The sequence below is a fragment of the Varroa jacobsoni genome, unplaced genomic scaffold (assembly GCF_002532875.2).
Source record: "Varroa jacobsoni isolate VJ856 unplaced genomic scaffold, vjacob_1.0 scaffold_1179, whole genome shotgun sequence".
NCBI classification, from domain to species: Eukaryota; Metazoa; Arthropoda; class Arachnida; order Mesostigmata; family Varroidae; genus Varroa; species Varroa jacobsoni.
This window is the reverse complement of record NW_019214081.1, coordinates 38,232-63,730: the sequence shown is the minus strand read 5'-3', so window position 1 is coordinate 63,730 and position 25,499 is coordinate 38,232. Positions and strand designations below refer to the sequence as shown.

The 25,499-nt window shown below is 40.0% G+C and overlaps 1 protein-coding gene and 1 long non-coding RNA gene across 7 annotated transcripts in view; one reads left to right on the top strand and one right to left on the bottom strand.

The window, feature by feature from the left end:
* LOC111267394 (uncharacterized) overlaps positions 1–25,499 on the top strand; it is a 66,599-nt gene that overhangs the window by 25,947 nt on the left and 15,153 nt on the right. For 5 of the 6 annotated variants that reach the window (XM_022845628.2, XM_022845624.2, XM_022845625.2 and 2 more), the window contains exons 2-7: positions 11,862–11,945; positions 16,666–16,765; positions 21,778–22,193; positions 23,241–23,357; positions 24,130–24,492; positions 25,024–25,463. In XM_022845628.2, coding sequence (XP_022701363.1) covers positions 11,862–11,945; positions 16,666–16,765; positions 21,778–22,193; positions 23,241–23,357; positions 24,130–24,492; positions 25,024–25,463 — 1,520 coding nt within the window. The remainder of the gene's footprint in view (positions 1–11,861; positions 11,946–16,665; positions 16,766–21,777; positions 22,194–23,240; positions 23,358–24,129; positions 24,493–25,023; positions 25,464–25,499) is intronic. The other variant, XM_022845629.2, reaches the window with a different exon arrangement.
* On the bottom strand, positions 3,934–5,575 carry LOC147752535 (uncharacterized). The gene is made up of 2 exons (XR_015313810.1): positions 4,809–5,575; positions 3,934–4,128 (listed from the first exon to the last, which is right to left on the bottom strand). It is a non-coding gene; the product is annotated as an uncharacterized LOC147752535 (long non-coding RNA).

Below are 25,499 nucleotides of genomic sequence, written 5' to 3'. Positions count from 1 at the left end.
TGAAGAATAGGCATTCAGACTAAAAGTGATAACGATACAACGAAATTCTTAACGATGTCGTGCGAATTAGGTTATAATATATCTAGTCGACTGAATATTTTACATAATCGATTAGATGATGAACGATTTTAGTTTCTTAGAACGCTCATATCTTTAAATTGTACTAAAAACCGGTACTAAACCGGCTATTTATATTATGTATCCTAAAGATGGTACAAAGTCTAGAAAATGATGTAGAACTAAAGGCTTGCAATGTATTATTACCTATGTCACGGAACTAGAAATGAATTTTGTCTAATTCTACTGCATGGTATCTTCTGTAGCAGATTCTGTAGCACTGTAGATGACTGTGGTGAGCGAAAACAATGTCTTGTGTAACCTTTGCCAGGCGCCAGTTCGCCGGTTCTCCTTTATGAAATCGGTTTAGCACAATGCTGGACTGTTATAGATAGTACTTCTGCTCGTTAGCTTTTAATGAAAAGGTCTCATCTTACGTGACATGGCCGGAGCGTATGCTGCGCGTTTGGCAAACGGATCAGAAGCAAATTCGGTGCAATATAAACTTACGCTCTATATAGTTTCTTTTTTATATGCTGTTCTTTTTTGTTTCGTATTTAGAGCTGACTCTGTAGGGACGTCACAGCGATTACTTGGTGTATGTCGTTAAAAGTAGCAATGCCAACAAATACCTATTTACTACGACGGCTTCTAGTCGTGTAGATGTTTTTGCTATTACTGCTGATAGATATTTGAGTCGTAAATTTGTGCTTACGAGATACGCGTTCGTCATCCAATCAAGTTGTGGCGTTTCGAATTTTTTTCCTCATTTTGTCTTGTTGCTCTTAGAAAAGGTGTTTTTAAAAAAGGCTCTTGAAAAAGGAGCTACGACAAGAAAAAACGCGACGAATCGAATCAAACAAAAGCCACCTTTATGATAGGTATAATCCTTAGAAGATAATTATACTATATTTATGCATTGAATCGGCGCCGACGTCACCGTTGACAAATACGTTCGAGCTTAATTTTTGTTCGGCAAGGTTTTCACTCCTCAAAAGCGCCTTCATGGCTAATGGCTAAAACTAATAAAATGCATTTGTTACACGTTAGTCATGGTTGTAAACATACATACATACATACATACATACGGGGCACGAAGTAACGTTACCGGCGTCATCACCATCACAGAAATAAAAACAAGAGTCTGTAAAAACCGAACATATACGACAGTATGTATAATGTATATATATATATATATATATATATGCATGTGTCATACATGTGAAAATAGGAAAGAGGACATCAGAAGGATGAAATAAAACAGGTTATCGTAGGCTACATTCTATGAACTGCTATTGCAAATGCATACACTCTATGTAATACTACCTCAGGAATAGTTCGTGTCACCTTATCCAGTAAATTTATACGTGCCCAAACGCGCCTAACGAGATGAGATATTGCCGGCTCGTTTTGGCTTATATCTTTTCCGGTTACTCGATTTCGGGCGTATATTTCGTGTCGTTGTTAATGTCGTTTCGTCTATGTTGCTTCTGATCATGTTTGTACGGCGGATGTTACCTGTCGGGGACATAACTTTCCTAGCAGACCTCTAGTTTTTTATTTTCTGTACTTATCAAGGTACCCAGCAGCTAACCAGCAATCTTGGATAGTGTTATTGGTCGTGTGGTGAAAAAAACGCGTTTACCCGTTGTCTCGGTTGGACTATATATCTGCGTGGATATATTGCAGATACTGTGTACAAGTCTGCGAATAAAAAGATGAGAACTTTCATCAGCAGGGTAATATCTTATTGAGGCCAGTCTTTCAAACTGAGTCGGTTGTTAGCTTTAGCACGCTTCTAAACATTTCCTTTCGTGAATTCTGAAATGAAACGTTACTTGGTTGAAAATGTCACGGTATAAAATTAGCCCGACAAAGTTAGCAAAAAAGCCAGGCGTACTGCTATGATAGGCGACTGGATAGCTACTAAGAGTACTGCGCTTGTTGCGGTGGCGATTTCTATAGCGGAGTGAACCTGTCTTCTGATAAAAGTCTCTATTGATGCCACCGTCGCTTCTGTTCCTCACGAAGATGTCAAAGAGCATGCCGTGCAATCCACGAGTGCTGCCAATCCGTCGCTCCAAATACGCAGCAGGCGCGAAATGATCTTAAAGTTATAGTGGGAATATTATCAACGATACACATATCTCTATAGAGGAAATGGGGTCTATTTGGGTTATTATCAGTGTATCTGGATCGCATTATGACTTAAGGACAGATGTGGCGCCAAAGGTGGTGAGCGCTCGATATAATTACTCAACTTGTAGTTCACCAACGATACACTGGACGTTTGTTTTGTGAGTTAGTGCTTACATAGTGTTATTTAGAATGTATAGGTATTCATAATTTAGCGAAAACTAGCTGCACACCTGGATTGAAGTACACGAAGCTGGGGATCGAACAGCTCCAATACCTTTTGCAGTTGCAAAGATCACGTTATCTCCCTTCAAGCGGCAAATGAATGCAAAACAAGTTCCTCTCGCTCTCTAGCCTTAGCCTCCTTTTAAGTTCCTCCACACCTCTGTGCGATTGCTAACGAGCCGCGTTACGGCTAAACATTACATATATATTCTCATACCGATATTGTATATACGTATATGAACCCGACTATAGATGACAGGAAAACAAAAATTATTTGATACGGTTTATTTTAGTTGGGGCCGCAAAGCGCGTTGTGTATTACTTTAAGCACAAATGGAAAGATCTAACTTGTGTGTGCTGCCTATCAAAACAAGGGCGTAATAACAGACTGCGGTTATCGGCTATTTGATTCGGTTCATGTTGCAAGTAAAATAATATAAAAACGAGTTGACCACAACTATCAATACCACCACACACATTTCTGCGCCTCCGATATCGTCATTGGTTCATCCATGACCTGAGGAAGGTCCGTCTTTCTGCTGTTGCTATGAATCGAAATAAAAACAACATAGCAATACATGCACAGGAAACCGATGCCGAATGAGCCCCGACTACGCGAGTTGACTGCGAAATTGGGTCGTGTCGCTTAAAATCGAAACTTACCAACGGTTGGTTGGCATTTGTCCTGTTTATGAATTATAAAATGGATCAAATCAGAATGCTGGAGTAGTCTTTTTTTGATAACACAATAAATATGATTGGGCATACTCTACGAGCTATTGTCTATTGCTAGTGCGAATCTATGGCACCCGTAAAATATAACTGTAGTAAATGTGAATTTGTTACAAAAGTACTATTGAAATATTCTAAAAACAAGGATCGCTAATTTATAATTTAGCATAGCACAAACCATATACCAATCTAAGTGTTTCATTAAGGCCTTGCCGATTTGTCTTCGGTGACTCAGCTTGCTAAATTTCGGCTCACTAAACTTTGAAGTCTGAAGATATTCTCGCGCACAAAACTGACGGTTGTTATTATTTCTTTGAAATATAATTTTGTTCTTGCTACAAAGTGGAACCCTCGAGCTTTGTATGCAAATGATACGACGCCCCGAAAAGTATTCAAATCGCATAAAACTTAGAATTGCTTTCAATGAAGATCACTGCCGATATCACTTTTGTCGAACTATTGTGTGGGGTGCGTTTACGTCCCTATAAATATGTAGAACTTTGATACGTTCAAGGATCCGCTATGAAGGAGCTCCTGAGGCCATACTCATATATATAAACTAACCGCGATATGCTAGTGCTGGTTCACCGTGGAGAAGAACTCCGTTGATGCTAATACTCTGACTATTGCGAGCTTCTTTCAAGTACACCCCTTACTACACTTGCATAATCTTATATATTTAAGCCTTAATGACTTGAAGCTAATTAATTACTTAAGCCTGTCTCGCACGCAAGGTATACGCGTAGAGCCTATCATCATGTGATACTTCAGCTAAATGATTACTTCTATAGCCTGTTATCATTATAGTTATTTATTTCAGTTAATCATGTAAATGGGCTTTCCGTATCGTCGCGTTTGTCATAGGGCACTGTAGTTATATACGAGAAAAATCCCTCATCTAAGCGTAATAAAAGTGCAACTTACAAGAAAACCCTGCCGTCATCCAGGCTCTCCCAAAGTGACGCATTTTAGCTCTACCTGCAGAGAGGGACGAAGCGTTATTGCAGGGCTAACATAGTCTGTGCTCTATAAAAGTACTAAAGTTATTGATTCACCTATATCTCTGAACGTGTCCGCCTGAGGATCGCATATTTTTTAACTGAATCATATGTGGGCAGTAACTGCTGGGGAAACCGCCCATCTTATAGTTACCACATTGAATACACAAGATTTATCTACTATAATGTCAAAATGTTTAACTAAAAGGGATAAAATTGGTGTAAAATTTCTACAGAATCATTTACATAATCGTTTCACACATTTCAGGCGTTATGATGTCCATAGATTGTTTGCTCAATGTAGCACTTTTCTCAATAAGTTATTTTTTTTATTGGCTAGCTTTGATTGCTGCTCCTGGCGTTATTAACGGCAAGGTCCCATCTATCTACGGTATCTTACTAAATCAACTGGCGCAAAAAAATAATCACCTGGTTTCAGAAAGTGAAAGACTTAGAAAAGCCGGCCACCGTTCGAGAATACAACGACTTGTCTTATATACAGTATTCACTTTTGATCAATGTAGCACAATATTAATATGTTTCGCCCTTGACTCTAAGATGCCGATCCATTATTGTTCTAGATAGCAGAGACGAACTCACTAGTCGTTTGAAAGTTGCCGTGATCGAAGCCGAAAACCTAGAGCCGAAAATTAAACTGACCTGAGAGGCGTACGAGTCACCGATGTACCTACAGCGTATACGCCGTATACAGTGCCACCGATGCGAAGTCGTTTGGGCTGTAGAAGTGACGGGGTGGGTTTGGCTCGGTAATTTGAACATCGAATCGGTTCGATTCCGTCTTCCAGTTTCACTTGGACGGTCGCTTTTGCTGAACGCAAAATCGCGTGCGACGGAGTTGGTCTGCGAAAGCTTCAATTGGGCGGTCGGTACCATGAGCACCGTACGGTCCAACGGCACAGTAGTTGACTGCTGTCATAGACCGCATATCGAAAAGTAAACGAGTTTATTAGGAAAGAAAGCCCACGAAAAAAATAGACGATAGAGGTTCCGCATACAGAACGAGGCAGGAAAGTGTTGACATAGCCGAGTACATCGAACGGGAAGAGGCGCATTGCAGAAAAGATAACACAAACATCGGCCACTCGGGCCCACTCTGTTATTGCGCAGCTCGTTTTTTTTACAGGCGAATAGGGACAATCGAAGGAAATCGCATTCTAAAGTACCACCTCCTCTTCTGTGTTCAACGTCGCTGATGGAAAACGTCTGAGTGTGTCACCAAGTCACACAGCGAGTTCTGATTCTCACCGTCATTGTACGTGTTTATCATGATTCAGCTTTTTTTCCGAGAGCCGAATCTGCGTTGGGTAGAACGTTGTCACTTATTGGCTCTGTTACACATTCGTTTCGTTCTGTTTGTTTCTAATAATCGTTATAATGGGCGTCTGACTATCATACATTGCTGGTTAGCGTCGATGCCGATAAACACGCTATAAGTTCCGCAAAACCTATGCTACGAGAATTTCCCACCGTCTCCCTTCATCTTCGTGATCAAGCCTTCCATCAATTTCCTTTACGTACGTTACCTTCTTTTTCTAACGTTTACCGTTGGTTAAAACCTGTCAAACTGGTCGTTACCGGTAAAGAGGCAGACCAATTTGCTTTCATCTGTACCCGGCCGGTAATTGAATAGACTGCTCGAAATGAACAGGGATAGAAAACAAGCGCCAAATAAGAGAACGCTGACCAAACAACGCGCATAGAACTTTAGGGATCTGAGTGGAACGAGAGAATATCGTTAGGTTGATGTTGTATCAAAACTCCGTGCTTCCGTTGCTCGATGCCCTCGTGTTATTGCATACGTACATATACACCGTCAGAAGCTGTCATTTTCATAGAGAATAGTTTTGGCACCAGGCAAAAGAAGAGTTCCGTTCAATAAACAGAAACGTACAGAAGGCAAGTATTAGAATAATTTAATTCTAATTAATCTAAAATAATTTTAGAGTTAACTGGAGTATCTACTCGAGGGAAGCTCAGTGACAACATCCCGATGAAACGGTCATCTAAAACGCTAACGTGAGACGCAAGCACATGTACAAATATTTTTATGGAACACGTCTCGTTGCTCGATTGTTAGCCAAAATAGATCATTGATTACTTGAGCGACATTCGAATACGAAAAGCAAGAGTCCTGATTTATTCGATTAAAGAAAAACCTTTTCAGGACTTTTAGTGGCCATAACATTTTTACCATGACGGTTACCGGGAATGGTTGAGTAGAGTTGAGACCAGGCAAACGGTCATACGTCACTAGCCATAATAAATCACGTATTATGTGAAGCAATTGTATGAGTAAGCCGCTTAAATAGAAGCGCATACGATAGTTTTTATACAGGTAGATTAATTCGAAACATCATCTATATTTAAACATAACGCTATACACTGGGCTACAGTACTGAACTTGTACCGAATCACATTACCGTCACGTTATCGATGTAGCAATTTTCCGATCAAAACAAATCCATAAGATGAAATAGATAGCAATTCATTTTGAAGAAACATGTTCTGATATTCATCTGTTTCAACACATCCGCTGCTGCTAGCTGCCTGTTTGCGCAGAAACGGTCCCTGAATACTGCATGCCGTCGTCCATCCTAGAAACACCCTAGAATATTCGTATGCATTTTTCTTTGCGAAAAAGTAAATATTCAAGAAATGCTCTCGGTTTTCAATTTTACCTCGTAGTTAACTGACAGCTGTTATAGGCATGCATGTACACGTCAATGTAATTTCCTACCTTAACAAAAAAGGGTTAAGGGCAACAGCTTTACAATAATAACAATGTACAAGGCGCCGGTGCTTCTAGTCTGATACGATAAACATAACTGTAGTATTTTGTAGGTCAATTTCAGAACCATACAGGAACTACACATTAAAGATGACCACTGGTCCTTCTGAACACTTTTCTGCGTTATTTCTCCGGCGTAGAGGATATTATCGTTGTTGTATAAATAGTCATTGTCTAGAAAATCGCAAGCACAACAAGGCACAGGTTTAACCCAGTTTTGTGCATCTCCGTTATGGTGTGCTGTAGTGGTACACGCTTTGGGCGTCCGCAAGAGTGAACAGCCGCTAAGCCTTTTCCTTCTGCCGCTAGCAACGGTAGTAAAAGTCAGTTGGGGGCATCAGGAGCGACAGCCACTCACTAGCTGTGGGTCGTTAGAGCAGTCGTGTTCGCGTCTCTCTTTTCTGTCTACAGGCCTTCGCTATGCCGATGGGCACATTTTACAGCCTCTTCAGTTGGTTCATTCATATACATACAGCGTGCGTGCAGAAGCTTTCGCTCCTCTTTCGTCGCTAGTTGCCCCACCGTGTATCTGGACAATCTCTTCAATCCTTGCACAGACTGTTTCCTTCCGCAAGCAACTGCGCTGCCGTACGGGGCGCCGGCAAGACGACAATCTAAATAGGACACGCTGGTACACTATCAGCTGTCTCCAACTGTATCATCTTTCGCATTAGCGCAGCAGCGACAACGATTAAAGATGGGAAAAATTTAGATGAAGCAAAAGTGATCATAACAAATCTCCCGCCCGTATACACCTATACGGCTTACCAGATTAAATCCCGACTTTCACTTAGATTTTGCTCAGGAGATATATCTAAACAAAAACAAGTATTTTCACGACATTTTTTGATATGCTAAGCATGTTATTCCCGAGGGCAAGTGCTGGTTCAATACAACGACTAACATCATTGATCGCGACTATAGCCTCAATCCTAGACTTAATCTAAACAGGCCAGAAGTCATTATCGTAGTAGTAGTAAAACTGGGCGCCAATTAATAAATGTAAATTCGATAAAGTCTCACTCAGGTAGGCTACCTACAAATGATTCCAAAAGCACATAAAGAGTCACACAGAGGCGAGGGCTCGGGACAGCGAAGACACCGGAGATGAATGGGTTAAAAATGGCCAAAAAGGTCAAAACGTGAGAAAACGCACAGAAATCCTCCAAAACGCTGATAGTTGGACGACCCAGTCGACGATTGAAACTCTCTTCTCTAATTCCTGTATGAAAAAGCCAAAAATATTTAAAATTCGATTTTTAAGCCATTTTTGATAAACTTCCGAGCGATTTGGTCTTAAGTTCTATTGAGGACGAGCTTGTTTGTTGCATAGAAATCTTTCTCGGATTTTGTGGAAGCTAGGTAGAATCTGATAGGAACGTAGGTCATTGATATAGAGCAAACCAAGTAAGTTTATAATTTTAGTGGAATTCATCCAGCGTAAAAAAACATTAGTAATAATTGCTCGTTGCTCGTTATAACGCATGAGTTTCTCCGGTGTTAATTTGATCATTCTATACTTGAAATGGATATACAAAGTTTTGACGTATAGATGCATAAAACATAGCTCTACAATGGAGGTATACAGGTACCTAATTGATTAGCGAAATGATCCATATTTCGATGCAGTGTTTTCATATTTCATGGGCGTGCGCATAGCGTGTCCAATTTAACTGGTTTTGATTTAAAGTAGGGTATCTAAGCTACAAAATTAAAGATTGGCAAATTATATAGTACAACCCGGTGCATTCGAGAGAAGGCCTCTTAGTATCGGTGAGATTTTGTATTCTATTAAAAATATCTGACGTTGAAACTATTGACGGAATTTACGTAGTATGATATAACAGAACACAGAAACCTATATCTATCATCCAAGTTTCAGTCGGTCGTAGTAATTCGTACCATACACTCGAGAAGACAAATAGATCTATGCAATAGCCAAAAAAAAATGTCATATCAGTTAGAATTAAATTATCAGTTATTGATAGATGTCAGAAGTATAACGGTTTTGCTATAGCCTTAGAGGGTTTAGAATAGCCGTATATCATACACATTAAGTGTGATCAATTTTTCTAACCAAACACTGCATAGAATTTCTGTTTTTTTTTTTTTAACGAGTGTTATTAGTTTTCTATCATATGTGAACAAGTCCTCGCAGTCACCCATCTTTAGATATAACATCAAAGACATGCCCCCATTAAGAATGGGTCCTGGGTCCATGGGCAAGGTTGGTCCTGCTGGACCTATTCTGAGTCTCTCCAACATATCTATGAAAAGGCGTGGCAGCTATAGAAGTAATCATTAACCTCAATCCAAATAGTCTATTTTCCTTAATTTTTTCTTTATCCCCTATTTTCCCAATAAGTAATATCTAGTAGTATTTGCCGAGGCTGAGATTTGGACCAACGTGGCAACATGTTGGTTGGTTAAAATTCTTGCGACAATGCCTTTGAAGAAATACCCATCAGCTGCGCAGATCATGCTGCCCGCTAACAAACATCCTACGATATTAGTGTTGTAAATAGCATCAAAAGAACCGACTTTTTGACATACTAACTTTGGAGATGCAAACTAAGTTTAAGTTAGCACGGTTACATAAGGTCCCTGTAAATGAGCCTAGTTTACTAACTCGGACTTGTCCGGTCACGTTGCGTGTCATCTTAAAAGGACGCCGAGGCGTCGGCAGGTAAAGCTGTTAGCGGCTGTATTCTGTATTGATCCGCACACCCTGAACGGTACGTAAGGCGTCACTTCAGACGTATGAAACAAAGGTCAGGACTATTGATAGCCTAATCTCGAGCTAGTCTGCAAAGGCCTATCAGCTTTTTTTGTATTTGCTAAATACAGCGACTTTTAGCGATACACTAGCCACTTGGGCTTCGTGGGGGCCGCTACGGTAAAGTCTTATAGTGCAGAGGCAAGAAGGTTTAAATATGTAAGTTTGTCTCCTAGCTCTCATTTGCAGCACGCTTACGACTGCACGAGAAAACGCTTGTTGCTTGATGGTTATGTTTTAGATGATTATGAATAAATGCCGACCGCCAGGTAACATTTGCCTACCAGGTAGGCAGCATGTAATCAATAAAGTAGCGGTTCATTAGAGCTACAAACACTACCATTACTCCTGTGAATAGTGGTAATTATAATAACAGTAATAACAAGTCTACTTTAATGGCTGTCTCTTTCAACTAGAATTCTGACAAAGGCCTCAAGTTAGTCATCGATTAGACTAATTGCTTGATAAACCTGATCATGTAAACTCCTTTTATATGTTAGACTATATCTAAACAATAGCGGACGCATTTTTACGTGCGCCAAGAATATAATTTGTAAGGTTTGATAGAAAGCGATATTGGTAGGTTTCTTAAGGTTCTAGGCTGTCCTGACTGTCTGAACAAGCTTCGTCAAGAGATCGACTTTTTAGTAGAGCGTCGAGGCCGATCAAGGAGCGGATCTTGCCGAAATTATCTGGAGTTTCTCCAACAGACCTATGAAACAGCGTGGTGATAATATTCCATGATAATTACTTCCAACGCTTGATTTTCAACCAACTATGCAAGTTAATTTTTTCAACTTGAGCGCACATTTATCGTTATTATAGCGATGCACTTCACGAATCGCGCACTAGCCACCCACATCACATCTCCTAATAATAACGACCTTGAACTCGTTATCATGTTGTTGAAATAAGTGGCACGTGAAAAATTTTAGCGGAATCAAATTGGTTGATGTGTTAAAAAAGTGTTAAAAAGCCGAGGGTTTAATACGGCCAAAAGTCCAAACGGTGCAAAAAGTCTTGAAGAGATTGGAGCGTATCTGGATTGCCCAATTGGCAATTGACATTCTTTTTCTAAAACGGCCGTTAGGTTCTGTATCAAGAACTCAGATGTACCAAATATAACTTATTGAGTTACTTCTAATTGTCGAGCCCTGAAAGTCTAAACTTTATTGAGAATTTTCAGGTTTACCGCATGCAGATCTCATTCGAAATTTTCAGAAGCCACATGAAAACCGACAACAAAAACGTAGACCATCGATTTCAAGCAAAAAAAAGGCTTTTAGCTTTGGCGGGGTCCAGCTCAAAATATAGGATAGCGGCTTATCGTCGTTTAAACTGGGAAAATTACGTCTGTTTTTAGTTGTAATGAGTTTGTTGCTTTGATCTGGAACCAATTGCTTTTCATGGGAATGCAAGTGTAGCGGATGAACGTATGCCCGCTACGAAGCGCCCGCCAAAGTTTAACCGGTTCAGATGGAAAACTTTGAAATCCTCAGCGTGTACTAAACAAATATTCTCGGTTGCTTCTAAAGCCTTTTAACATTGTAGAGAGACGCGACAATGCAATCTTTTCTTACCCTAGATACTCGTCCTTTAAATCCGAACTGAAGGTAAATTTTTTTATTTTGGGTAAAAATATAATAACACAGAGTGACAAAAGAGATTGCCAACGGTGCATAACATTTGACTATCGGGAACCGAAAATTTAGCAGAGAACAAGAGCACTCATTGCTTACGCGCCAATTGAATATTTCTTGTGTGTTCAAACAATAATAATTTGAAACATTTGTCTCTTTGTTAAAGCAACAGGAGCAGAAACCACTGGTTGTATTTTTTTTGTTATGTATATTTATTATATTATTTAATTGTGCCTTTTAATAAAAGCAATTTAAAAACGTATGCTCCTGAAAATTAAGTTTCGGTTATTTTTAATAAATCGTGAAATTGCGTTTTCAAAATATTATTCTAGCAGTTTTTAACCATTGTATTTATTTACGTGTCTCATATCTCCAATAGAGAGTGCATTATGAAACACAGTTACGTGATGTTCTATGTGTCTAAAAAAGTGTTCGATCATTTTGTTTACGTTTCCTTATATAATCGTTAAGTTGGATTATCTTTGCAGAATCGTGGACTTCATCAGGAAAGAGTGACATTGTAAGCCCCCGGCTTAAGTACTACAGTTACTTAAACTACCTCGATGATGAAGGTAACAACTACAATACTGGAAAAACCTCTACCAGACTAAGTATCACTACTATCTACTGCCAAATACAGACAAGCGCATGACCCTATATATCTAGTGAAATGATTTTAGCAATATTATGAATTTTCGAAAGATATTGAATTAGAAGTTGACAAAGAAAATAGGAAATATCCATTATTAAAGGTAGTTAAAGCGTTACTTTGAACAGAGGTCCTCGGTGCCTATATTTTCAAAAATGAGTACCTCGATGGAAAACTGACATTGATAATGCTTAAGTGCGGACCGAGTATAACTTGCATACAGAAGTATACAACAACGAATAGAGAAATGCTGAACGGTATTGGTTTTTACAGTGTATTACAGAGTATGAACAGGGTCACAGCGTTACCCTGGAAGGCTTCTCGTAGGTTGGGAAGTTCTTGGGCACAAAAGTCACATTTGAAAAATATGCGCTATTGTAGGATGGTTAAATAGATACTGTCATGTTAGATCTAATTTTTAAGCTATGAGAATGCACTTATAGAATAAAAGCCCACGTGAAACGTCGACACAAAATTTCAAAGGGTTTTCATTCCTAGGCTAATCGCCGAAAGTTTCACCCCTGACTTTAAACGGCCAGGCTGTACGCTGTACGCGTGAAATGACGCTACGTATTCATTTAGCATGCGCGTTACGTGTGAAATCTAAGGTTTCTTAGGTTGTTTATCAGTGCTCTTTTTCAACCTTTAAACGACCTGTTACTAAACAATATGAGAACCTCCTATATTCATCTTAATCTGCTCTATTTAAGCGTATTTCCCTAGCGCACAATCCCTCTCTGTCACAGCGTATGGATTTAGTGTGATCAGGAAATGATTCATTGAAATCTACTCGCAAACGTTACATCAGAGTGGCTTTTTACTTCCGACTAAAAATCGTCATTTAATATTTGTCAAATACATATCTGCTAACCAAAAGTTACCCGTGGTTGCCATCGTGGTCCTGCAGGATGAAATACTTATTTGGCACTAGTTATGAATTGTATTTTACTTAATACATGCACATAAATACGCTGAACATTGAAACCCGTATGACTATATATATATATATATATATATGTAGCGAGAAAGGGAGGTATTCATTTGAAAAAAGCAGTGATAGATGAGAAGGTACAAATGATAAAACTGTTGCGATATAGTTCACTATGCGTGTGGAAATGACTTTTCAGGTTGTCTCTTATGAATATTACGGAAATGCTAAAAAAAAAATGGAAAATGCCAAAATTTGACCTGCCAAGTATGTAACCCCTAAAGAACAAACATATAAAGCGATGGATTGAATTGGTCCTTATAAGCAGATAAGTGTCTTTTAATTAGCTGTTCTAGATAAGGATAAAGTACTTGTCCTTGAAACCACAAAAGGAATCTGAAGGTGGAGATTATGATTTCAGGGTTGACGTTTTCACGTTCGCCCCTATTCCTCAGAAGTGCTGGCATTACTGTTATATAAATCCAATAAAGTGATTATTATGCGGAAATACAAAACGAACTATGTATAGTTATTACATATAAACACTTGATTAAGTTACTCAACCTAACGTCACAAAGCTTTGCCTCTTACGCATCGAGGCCACTGTGACGACGCAAAAAAGTTTTCACATTGCTTTATAGGCTTTATGGTAATTTTTATAATGTTCCAGTTTCAATGTTTGAAAGATAACGCACTTAGTACAACAAGTATATATATATATATATACACGTATATATATAGTTCTTTGAAACGTGTATTAGGTTACGGTCATAGAAGTAAGAATGCAATAGTTCAGTTGCAAAAACGATTAGCGTAATGTCCAAGGACTTATTGGTTAGGGTTCTGAATCTTGAATTTCGTGTGACCCGAACGACCGTCCTCCTGTTCAAGCTCTGCTATGTATCGTACCGAAATCGTCAGAACGTTCGAAGGCTATAAAATAGGGTTACAGATTTATATTTGAGCAAGATCTGGGTACTATCTCGCGGCCAGATCTCCATGGTAGTAACGGGAACTAATTTCAGGATCCGGAACACTTTAGTTTCGAGCAGGCCGCATACAAACAGCTGTTGAATATGAGTCAATCGTTTTTAAGCTTATAAGGGAATGTGTTTAGTGCCGGCACATAAACACATGGATGGTTCGAAACGTAACCAAGCGTTTACTATGTGTAGAGAAATTAGGACATTTTTAATCAATAACACGTTTACAGTCTACGATATGTGGATTACGAGTACAAGTAGATGCCGACTAATTCAAGGTTTGTTTTTATCTGCAAACCGTGCGCAAACGCGACGTTTGGGGCACATCTCTCGTATTTGTGGCCCATTCTTTTTGCGCCGTCATGTTTAAAGGCACGCCAGGCTGAACTGGAGGCATGCTTTAGGTAGCAGCTTCTCACAACAGCGCAGATATCTTTGTCTCTACCTTTCTGGTTCAGGCACAGGCAGAGAGAAACACAGAGAAAGAGGGTGGCTATGAAGCGGGACTTGGCCTGTGGAAGTTATAGTTAACAGAGCCCTGGTACCTACTCTACCAAGTGCTGGTCGTTAGTGGTTATTGTAACCGTCCTTATGAATCCGCTTCATATTATCATTATTGCCTTAAGGGTACCGCGTCTAAGTGCTCGTTTCCTATGAAACAAACTGCCATTATTGCCGCTGTAATACTACAGGAAACTGACGAAGTTCTGGTTTAGGGGCGCGGTAAACGAAGGCTGCTTCTCTGTAGAATTCCCCGTACACCATCGTTCAAATTAGGTTGCAGACATACGAGCTCTTGCGCAATGAACAGACGGGCCGCTCTGCTCTTAGGGACCGCTAACTGGCGAAGCGAAAAGAAGAGCTAGCGCTTTTACTCCCCCATTTTGGAGCACCGGAGCGTAGGAACGCTAGCCAAAAAAGAAAGCTTATCCCTTGACATTAGTCTCCTTGATTTATTACATCCGGGACTCCTGCACTTATTTTGCGCTTTGAGTACTTTTAACGTTAAGCCTTCTTGCGCTCACGCATCAAGTGTGAGGCTGCCTTTCCTGTCACTAAGTTGCATCTACACGTATAATATACCGTGTATTCTTGTACTCATATCAGATTTAATGTTGGGATGTAAAAGTGATTCAAATGTTTCCATTGTACGATGGTATGCGAGTTCGGGAATATAACTTAAAATGTTTCAGTTGTCGGGTTGTGAGCTATCTAGGTAAGCTCTAAAAATCTGAAAATATCGTTTAAGCTAGTTAATGATACGCCGAGATATCAAGAACCCGTAGGCTTATCACGAATCCCTGTAGTAGCATACATCCCATCGTCTCGTTGGGACTTGCTGACGCATAGGTATTCTTTTCGGGACGTTTTTGATCGGTCTGGCATAATCGTGGCTGTTTCTCAATACAGCGTCTAATTTTTTCCCTCAAGTTTTGGATGGTCATGAACTTCATGACATAAACTTCGAGCTGGAAAAAGATAGAAACAGAAGATTAAGAGCCTTAAATCACTCGGTCCAGGCGGCTAATTTGGCCATCCAAAAGGAGGAACACACGATCAGGGAGTGTCTCACACTGTTTTACGTGATATGTGGCAAGTAGAGCCCAGTAAACGTTAAAGGTAAAAATTCATCAGCGCAGGTTTCGAAGGTAATGGAGAAAACCTCTAATTCGAACCCCGGAAAAGCAGCTTTGACGATGTTGGCCGCGTGCAGGCTCGAATTCATCGGACATCGTTTGTCACATCTTTGCTCTTGAGTTGGCTCAACGCAACTCAAATGAATGTGCTGCTCAGCTGCTTGATTTTCAGGATACGAACCCTAGAAGATCGGACTCTCACAGTTCCATTGAATGCAAAGCATAGTCTTTTTTTGGATGAAGGTCTGCTTGAACTTCCGACCTGAGCCATCCATTTAGAGCTATGGATCATGTCGACACAGAGGCGCCGCCGCTTTTTATCGTCAGCGATAATTCTGTGCAAACATCGGTAACTGTGACCATTTATTACCGTGATTGCAGGCGAGTTATTAAGATGCAGCTTTAATATTATATGTTAGATTCAGCAAGCGCATCAAATACCCAAATGTGTGAAGACACCTGAAACTGTTAATACCGGTTGTGTCGCTGTAGTTTATGTTCTTAGGCGATTCCCGAATTCTTTATAGGTCGTCTCTTCTCAAAAGTTCTTTCAAATGGTTGTTATTACACTGATCGGAGGGCAGCCTCTAAATTCTGGATACCGTTTTCAGGCGTAGCAGATCACTTTCGAGCAGCCGTTTTAGTGTGGTGGTGTCGTTACCGTATACAAACGAATGTCCCAAGCTGTTTCGATAGTGTTTGGGCTTCGCCCAAATGTGTGGCGTAGAAAGTATGAAAGATGCGCTTTGTTCGCCTGAACTATCCATTTCTGAGTAGCTCTTTCAAATTAAAATTACACACATAAATAAAGTTACAGCACGCCGACATAGTGGAACGAGTTCTCTCAAAGAGGTAAACAACGACGGGTGGAAATATCAAACGGACGTTTTTTTAGGCGCACAAGCCGTTTTTAAACTTTTATAGATGGAAATTGATATTCTCAAAGTGCTATTTTTTATTCGATAAAACTAATTTTTCCCTAATCTATCTCGATTCTACAGCAGCAGGTCGGTTTTACTTATGGAGATATTGCCCACAACGTTGTCGGTTAAAGTAATTTGCTTATATTTATTGACCATTCTGGTTTTATTTCAGAACCACGCGTGACAATTACGGGCGTATTGGGTGGCAAAGTCGGTCTTCCTTGTAACATACAACCCAACTCTTCAGATGACGAAGTCTCACTCGTGTTGTGGTACGTTGATTCCGATCACTTCGATAAGTAGTGTGTGGTCAGATAAAAGCCAATCGCTGGAAACGTTGAGCTTTCAAGCTACGGATTTCGTAATCAGCAACGGCGTACTAAATAAGTCGTACATTTGAGCGTGACAATTCTACGCTAACATTGCATGCAACATGACAAGCCAGGTTACGTTAAACAGACGGTTCTACTTTCACGTAAAGAAATCCATTTGATCACGAGACAAGAAATGGTCAAACGAACTTACTACAAGAGTCTGTTCCTTAGCGCGAGTAGACTAATGATAAATTCGATTGAGAAGTATCTGTCTGTTCGTAGTTTGCTGCTATTGTTAGAATTATTGATGCAATGAATTCAAGTTCGATGAACTCATAGTTTCTTTCGAATTTTTGCAGATTCCTATGCCTTAGCCGAGTAGTATTGCAAAAAAATAAAATGCTGATTCATTTTGTTTCCAAAAACGGGCACGATTTTACAATCCCTTCACAGTGTTGGCTTCAAACTCCAGCGAGGCGCAGATACGAAGATGACTGTACAGAAAGGAAGACGATTATAACAACTCGGTCAGGAGTTCCAGCCGCCGTCCCCTGCTACTAACTGAGTTAACAATCGAGTAGATCAGATCGGTGATCTACTATAAACATACTTTGCCGGAATAGAAAATCGCACAGGCGAAAAACGTCAAATTGTTGGAAGAAAATTGCCCTGAAATCCTATGGACTTCCTGTTCGCTCTCCCTTTAATAGTTTAGATTTAACAAGTAGATATGAATTTAAGTGACAATCTTCTTAACTAGAAAACTTAAGTAGAAATATATACCTGTATGTATTCAACGAAAGCGCTAATTAATAAATGGTAGTATTAGATGAGTATTCTATACGTGCAATTAATTGGCCCTCTAAACCATTTTAGAGGTTTGTTCGTGGGTGGGGGTCATCAACAAACCCATCGTATTTTAGGAGTGCGCTCTATGAATATCCTTTCGAGCTATAATTTGCAAAATGACTACCACGAACTATACTCTAGCGCTAGTAACGCATCTATATGAAGTGGTCTGTTGTATGCTTGGTAAAAACCTGTATAGCCGACATTAGCCACAATCTGTTCAAAGTATTGAGCACACAGCTTACCTGACTTTTCCTGAATCAAGACCCGATATCCATTTCGTATTACTTTGCCTATCTAATAAGATAGCAAAGGTAAATAACATAATTAATCGTCATCTTCGGTACATAGGACAGTATTTCTAGCATCTGTTTTCGAAGATCAAACTCTACAGGTGGTGATATTAGTTCACGCCGTCCCTCACAGAAACGGCCATTGTCCGTTTGAAGTTGATGCTAAAGAAATAAGCATATCTATTGCTTCGTCAAGTACGTAATTTTTAATTGAAGTCATTTTCATCACTAATAATTCATGCTTGCCTCTGAAAGGGCTGATTGAAAAGGGTGCTTGAAGTTATCAAGCTTATTAAACGTTCATCAGAAGCTCTCCATGTTTTTTTTTTTTCTTAATTATAATGAATAATTAACTGTCCCCTTCCGTTATAAGAGATCATTATGAAATAGCCTGTGCCTTGGTACGTTCGTCTCCGTTTCGCGATACCTGTTTAGCAGCACTAAACAAATTAACTAGATAGTTTAAGAATGAAATCCTTTACACAAGCATTTGCATATTGACAAATTATAGATGAATACGATCATAAATATCCAAATTGCACGCATCAGATTGTTCCCGCTGAGAAAAAAACCAGGCAAGGGTAATATGCCGTTGGGCGGGTGAACTTTACGTCTCGATGCACGTAAGTTATATTGTTTAGTAAACTCCTGTTTCAATAAAGAGTTCATTATTACTTCTATGCCCTTTTCCTATAAAATTTCCAGTTAAATAGAACTTTATTTGCGTATTTTAATTTTCTGAATACATGGCCAATGTAGTAGACCACGAAAGAATTCAATAGACCGTTGCTTGTAGAATAATCAATAGGTTTAGGCCTTAAGGTGTCTATTTTTTTGTGGCTCTATAACTAGCAAAGTACCGTATTGTGATGTACGTATACGTGTATGCGTACGTCTGCTTAATCAGAATGAAAACAATTTAGTTATTTGTTTTCATAGGCTGCACCTTCGAGCAAAATGTAGAAGTTGCTAACCACGTCGACCTATTACGGGCACGCGGAACGATATCTAGAAATAGAGAATATATGCCAGAGCGAAATGAGCTTTTGGGACGTTTTATAACGACGGTTTTTAAAACAGCTGCGATTCCACCTAGGATATCGTGAATTGAATAAACACAGGTAAGATACCAGCAAATCAATTTTGTCTCGAATACTTCTAACTCTGGATGATATCGTCCGTATTACGTCGAGAAGCCTCTAAGTGTTAACAGACACTGAGAACGAGGGCTACCGCGTAAGGCGTATTGACCTTAATAATTGTTTTCTGTCAAAATTGTTACATAAACAAGTGTCCTAAGCTGTGCCAGCCAATTTACGCTATGGCGTTGTCGCTCGCCTTACTCGTACGTGAGAAAGACAATAGAGTTGCATGAGCTCGATCAGCTTTCTTGTTTATTGCTGCAACTTTATGACGAAAGCCATGTTAGCAATATTTTACTGCAGTCATAAAGGAGCCTCGAAATTATAGAAATGATGTCGATTTCGGTTTGACGGGCCCACTCGAGCTACTAACATGTTGAAATATATTCTATCCATACCATTTTAATTAGGAAACATAATATAACCGGTTCCATTTTTCTCGATCACTGCCTGCAGTCGGCCGCGTTGCAGCGATCGCCTTTGCAGGCTTGCCCTATCATTTTCGTTTATAGACTATGCCATACGGTGTTTTTTTATATGAAGCGTATTTTTAACCTATGCAGTTTATGTTCCACCCGATGCATCATCGATCTATTTCAAACTCCCTCATACATAAGTGTAAGCCGGCGATGTCGTTTGAATTTCTACGCCGACAATTTCCACTAACTAGAGCCCGGGGATACTTCTCTGGTATTTTTTCACTGCGTTATATGCTAGCAAAAGCAGTTATGCAGGTTCTGATACGAAGGTTCTGATAGGACACTTGCTGGGGCAGGTCAAATATTTGTTTTCGTTTCTATGGAGCACACGCAATTCGATTTAGTCCAATGCTCATACATCAGTCAATAGAGCTTACTACTGATGAAACGCATATAAAAACAGAAAATTTTATATTATGTATATAAAATGGTACGTCGTGCATTACCGCTTGGGCCGGATTGTCTGAATATGTTCTTTCATAACTTTCGTCCTAATATTTAGCTTTACTGCAGGGACTAAGGACGGCTGCTGTCGCGACCCATCGATTGCCTCATTTCTTTGCAACGATTTGTTGTCAGCAAACTTCTCTAGATCAATATGTCCAGGCCATATATTGTAACGCCTTATCACACAGGTTGTGTAATATGCGTTGCGGGCTGGATTTGAACGTACTATAGTGTTGAAATATATTTACTATACTAGTTGTTTCAAGATGCCACAAAGATTTATCTAACAATCCTACATTTTATTAGATGCGATTGCATCTATTACGGGAGGAGTACAATTTAATCAGCATACTTACTGTACCACCGATATAATTATTAATCAACAAATAGCTACGCTTTCTAGACATGAAGAAAAGCTTACTCAACGACTTCCAATAGAGTTGATATCGAGTTGTTTGTTCATTTTGCTCGCAGGAGGCTAACTTGAAACTGAAGCACTTAGAATGAGAGGTGCCCTATAGACATTAAAAAGGCACAATGTGGTTTACCCGTAATGATCATATGACCCAGGGCTGGGCTATCTCTATACTATGCACTACCTCTGAAGTATAAAGTGCTACGAATCCGTCTGTTCGCAATTTAATTGCTGCTATGAATCAGAGATCCGCCTTAGAGACCCGAGGTCTTCGTTGCTTGGCTACACTTGGGAACACACACCATTGTGCTCCATGTTCAGATATATGTGCGATCAATTGAAACAATATATTTGAGGATCAGATCAGAGTTCAAATATACAAGCGTCTTTCCTGCATAGAAGGTATATATATATATATGTTCTTCTAAGAAGTACTGGGTATACAATATGATCTATTTTAAAAAGTTAGGTACATGAGTTTAGATTGTTCTTTTCTATCCTCTTAAAACACTTGGTCTGACCCTTTCAACGCTCTCCTTGGCCATATTTCTTAATATATTAAACATGTTTTTCGAGCTGCAAAGCGGAGTTATCCATTAGTATATGCCGAGCTCTAAATAGAACGATACAATAACCTTGATTTTATAGTGCATGAAATTGCATTTAGGTAGATATGTTACTAGGTATCATCGAATATCCTTTTGTCGCTCATTGCGGATGTTGTAATCTAATGGCACCGAAACTACGTTTTTTACGTGTACCAATAGATATATACGTAATTGTGGCAATATTGGATTATTAACCAAGTATGTAAACAGGTAGATGTTACGTGCTGATCAATAGGAACGTTTTGTTCGACTTTTTGCATGCATGACTCGGTCGTGCACAGCAGTTCTCAAGCGATAGACAATTGCTTATGGGGCATTGCCTTATTTATTTTATTTGCCGCATAGTGCAGTGATTTTAACGGTGAAGGTAATATATTTCCGACTGTCAAAAACCTGCTATTTATAACGGTTTCATCCTACACATGATAGTATTTGTCCAATTATCGAATCAAACAATATTTATATATATCAGTCTAAAACCCACCGTTTATGTTACTTCTTCTCGCATAAGGAACGCATTAACAGTATACTGAGCGCGTCCATGTGTACGCGAACGACCCAGTATGTCTAACCCACAGTAACATGTACAGCTACCTCAGCCTGTCTGTCTGTCTGTCTGTCTAATAGATCTCTATAGTGCACGTGAGCTGCTTGGCCATTAACAACTCTGCCATTTACGTAACGTGTCGGTTTTCACGGATTTTTTTTATTGATCATTGTTGGAACTGCTTATGTAGGTACAAGGACGATTCGACTACGCCGATCTATTCGTTAGACTCGCGCAAGACAACATTAAGGAACGCTCACCATGCACCTGCGCAGTGGCTATCCGGAAGAGCGTACTTGCAAGCTACTTCCGGAACTGTTTCCACTCCTAGAGCGCGTGTCGATGATGATGTCTCTAGCCAATTACGACGGGGTCTACCTACGAACAGCCAATTGACGAATCGTTTCGGCGGTACCAATAACAGGTCAGGTAATACGGACGCCGATCGAACATCAGCCAGTGCGCCAGGATCAAGCCTGGAATTGCCTGCACCGTCATTGCTACAACTCGATCCATTGGAAAAGGAGGATGAAGCACTTTACCGATGTCGAGTCGACTTTAGGCGGGCTCGAACACGAAATTATGAAGTGCAGCTGATTGTAGTGGGTAAGTGGGTATCATGGCACGGATTGTATCTTCCATAAAACTACGTAACAGGTGTAGGCCAGGGATCGCCTAGCGTGCTAGACGTATGATGGCTTTAAACATTCAATCGTTATAGAACGCTGGCAAAGTATGTTATGCCCCTTAATCTGTTAGCACCCTTATGATCATAAGATCTACGGTCTGGTCGCAATATTATGTAAGAAACTAAATATCAATGATGCCCACTGGATTTTATATTATCGGCATCAATTAGCATTTTAACATCAGCAAAGGTATTTGATGTCTTTTTTTCTAGAAGCAATACATATAGCATCCGTACATACTGCACGACTCGTGCGAACGTAAAAATATTTTTATAATGGTAAAATATGAACGTGATTATTCACGAGATCAAGTTCGCCATATAACGCAATTCAGTCTTCTACTTAGATAGCGATTTATACATGCCACATAACTAACATTTTCAACGATTAGTTGGAGCTGACTCATACGGGCTTTCGATTTAGGCCGTTCCCCACTAAGGTCCCAAAGACCGTAAAAAACCTCTGTCCAAAGGAACAATCTCACGTTTTCTATATTTTTAACATTTCATCATCTTCTCCCTGATCCAGCAGACGCTGTCTTAAACCTGTAAGTAGCAAACGTGTTATGTATATAAGGCTGGACTTAACTCAGTTTATATAACGCTGGTTACAGTCTATATTGGTGAAATTAACGGACGTCTTCAGTAAAACTTCGATCCATAGCAGTACAATATTTGCGCTTGGATACTTGATTTATTCGTTATATCCTATTCGTGCATTGTCGCCGCTCTGATAATAACTACCGTCACAGACAGTCGGTGACGTGACAAGTTATTCTGCCGAGCAGATGACAACCCCAAAAAGGAGAGCTCCACAGAGCAAATTTTTGATAGTGGCAATTTTCCGGTCGAATTGGCTATGTAATTTTTTGCCCAGATAAAAATCCTTATCGATATATTGTATGTTTTTTATATAACAAGAACTAGCTGGTACTAGCATTATAGTGAACTTGTTAACCTTACAGTTCCACCGCAGCATATGACTGTTACTGACCATCATGGTGCAATACTGGCTGACAAAGCCATCATTGGACCTTACAACGAAGGGGAGAAGTTGGTTCTAAAGTGCCAGGTATATGGAGGTGAGTACATACCTTTGATGCAGTCATACAGATTAAGTAAACGATTGTGTTATTTATAAGGGTTCTTTTTTGAATCTTTATTTTAAGAAGCAATAAAAAAAAAAGCAGAACTTTTAGCCAAAACTCTGTTTCTACAAAAGATATTGCATTTTTCTAATTTTCTGATAGAATTTGCATTTTTTAAGGAAGAAACAACCTATAGTGGGTGCTATGCCATTGGTTTTATTTGAGTGCCCCTTAAGTTAGACAGGTTTGTATTTTTTTTTATATCTGATTACATGAGTTGTAAGTACCTGTTGGGTAGCGTCCGAACGATACGCACCTGAGCGGCCAATGAACCCTGAGGTCGAGATTCGAGAAGTTGTTGGACACGCGAAAAGTTTCTAGTTTCAGTTTGGCCTTTGTTCATCACAAAGTGATGAAAAATTTTTACGGTATTTATGAGGTTAAAAACTTACTTTCTTACGACCTGAGGCAAAGCTCCTTACAAAACGACTGTCTAAACGCTCCGCTCGTTGTCGATGATCACACCATAGCTGTGTTAGAAATACGTTTTATTGATTTTTATTTGAAGGTGATTTGACGAATCAATCGGATTTCTATTTAAATCACCTCTGATGACTAAAGCTCTTCGGAAAAGGTTTGCCTCTCAAAAGAATATGAAGATCTGATACAGACTTGTCTATATTCAGACCTAATCTCAATAAATTATTCTAGAGGCTACGCTACACACAAAGCGCGTTTCTAACGTATACTTGATATTTTCCATCAGGTAATCCCACACCTAAAGCAGTATGGTATCGTACACCTAAATCATCGCCCAATTACATTAACGGTGCACCGCCACACGGGAGAGTGTCGTCAGATAATAACAGGAGCAGCTTGAAAACTCAAAATCTGGGTTTTTCTTTGCACAATTTTGGCACCGTCATCGCGTCATCGTCGCCAGCACCTTCGGGTTCAAGTGATTCGGGTCCTGTTGGGGCGGCTATATCCAATGGCAGCGGTAGTACGGAAGTCGAGTTGGTGATTTCCACCCTGACTCGCTTGGACCTGCTCTCGGCCTTCGCGTGCGTGGCCCAAAACAACAATATCTCGGAGCCACTCGTCTTCACCGTAGTAGTCGACGTTTATTGTGAGCACTCTGTAAAGAATATAGCAGCTGTTGTTATTACTGTATAATACGGCGGGTGATTAGACGCGGCAGCTCGGATGCCATGTAGAACTTCAAATTTACCGGCAATAAAAATCATTCGAGTTCGGACTCTCTGCTCATTGACAATTCGTGACAGGGGCGCCAATGGCACACACTCACACAAACATAAATAACATTACCTAGAGTACTGTCTTGTTAATCAATTAGTTATAGGGCAACACGAATTTCGGCCTTTATCTGCTGCTTCTCTCAACGATTTCGTAGCGATATGATGTTAAAAATGCTTGCAGCGCCTGTTGAAGTACGCTCGTACTCGCATAGGTATACGAGTAATAAACATCGAGACTATAGAAACCGTGTCGTATCTATATATACATATGTATATATATATATATGTATACGGTTCGACTTTATAGTCAACCTAATCGATCAACTAACGCGCTCTGTCGAATGCGACTTACTCTAGAAGTCAAAGCCATGAGGCTGACCAGATTTGGGTTTTCATTGCAGTCCGTCCACAGCGCGTATGGATATCGACGATGGATCCACCAGCGCCTGGTAGTCGAGATGGAGATGCGTCGTTAACTTTATCAGCGGGTGTTCCGGTGAGGCTTCAGTGTTCCTCATCGGGCTCACGGCCTCCTGCTGTCATACAGTGGTTTAAGGGGGACGAAAGAATTAATGCGACCAAATCGTTTAACGTCTCGCCTAACCCTACGACAGGAATCGCTGTTAGCCGCCTTAAAACACCAGAAGAAGAAATAGCTGGTCCATCTTCGGCGAACCCTCGAGAAGCAGCTGCAACACCAGCAAAATATCGTATAAATTTGTCCCCTGCTGATGAGCCATGGCGCCAGACCCTATCGACGATTGAGCTGATTCCCAGCCCAGATGATGACGGGAAACAACTCGTATGTCGGGCCGAAAATCCTTCTATGCCGAGTCTGCGGGTACGCATCTTGTGGTAGAATTCATATTATAAATTA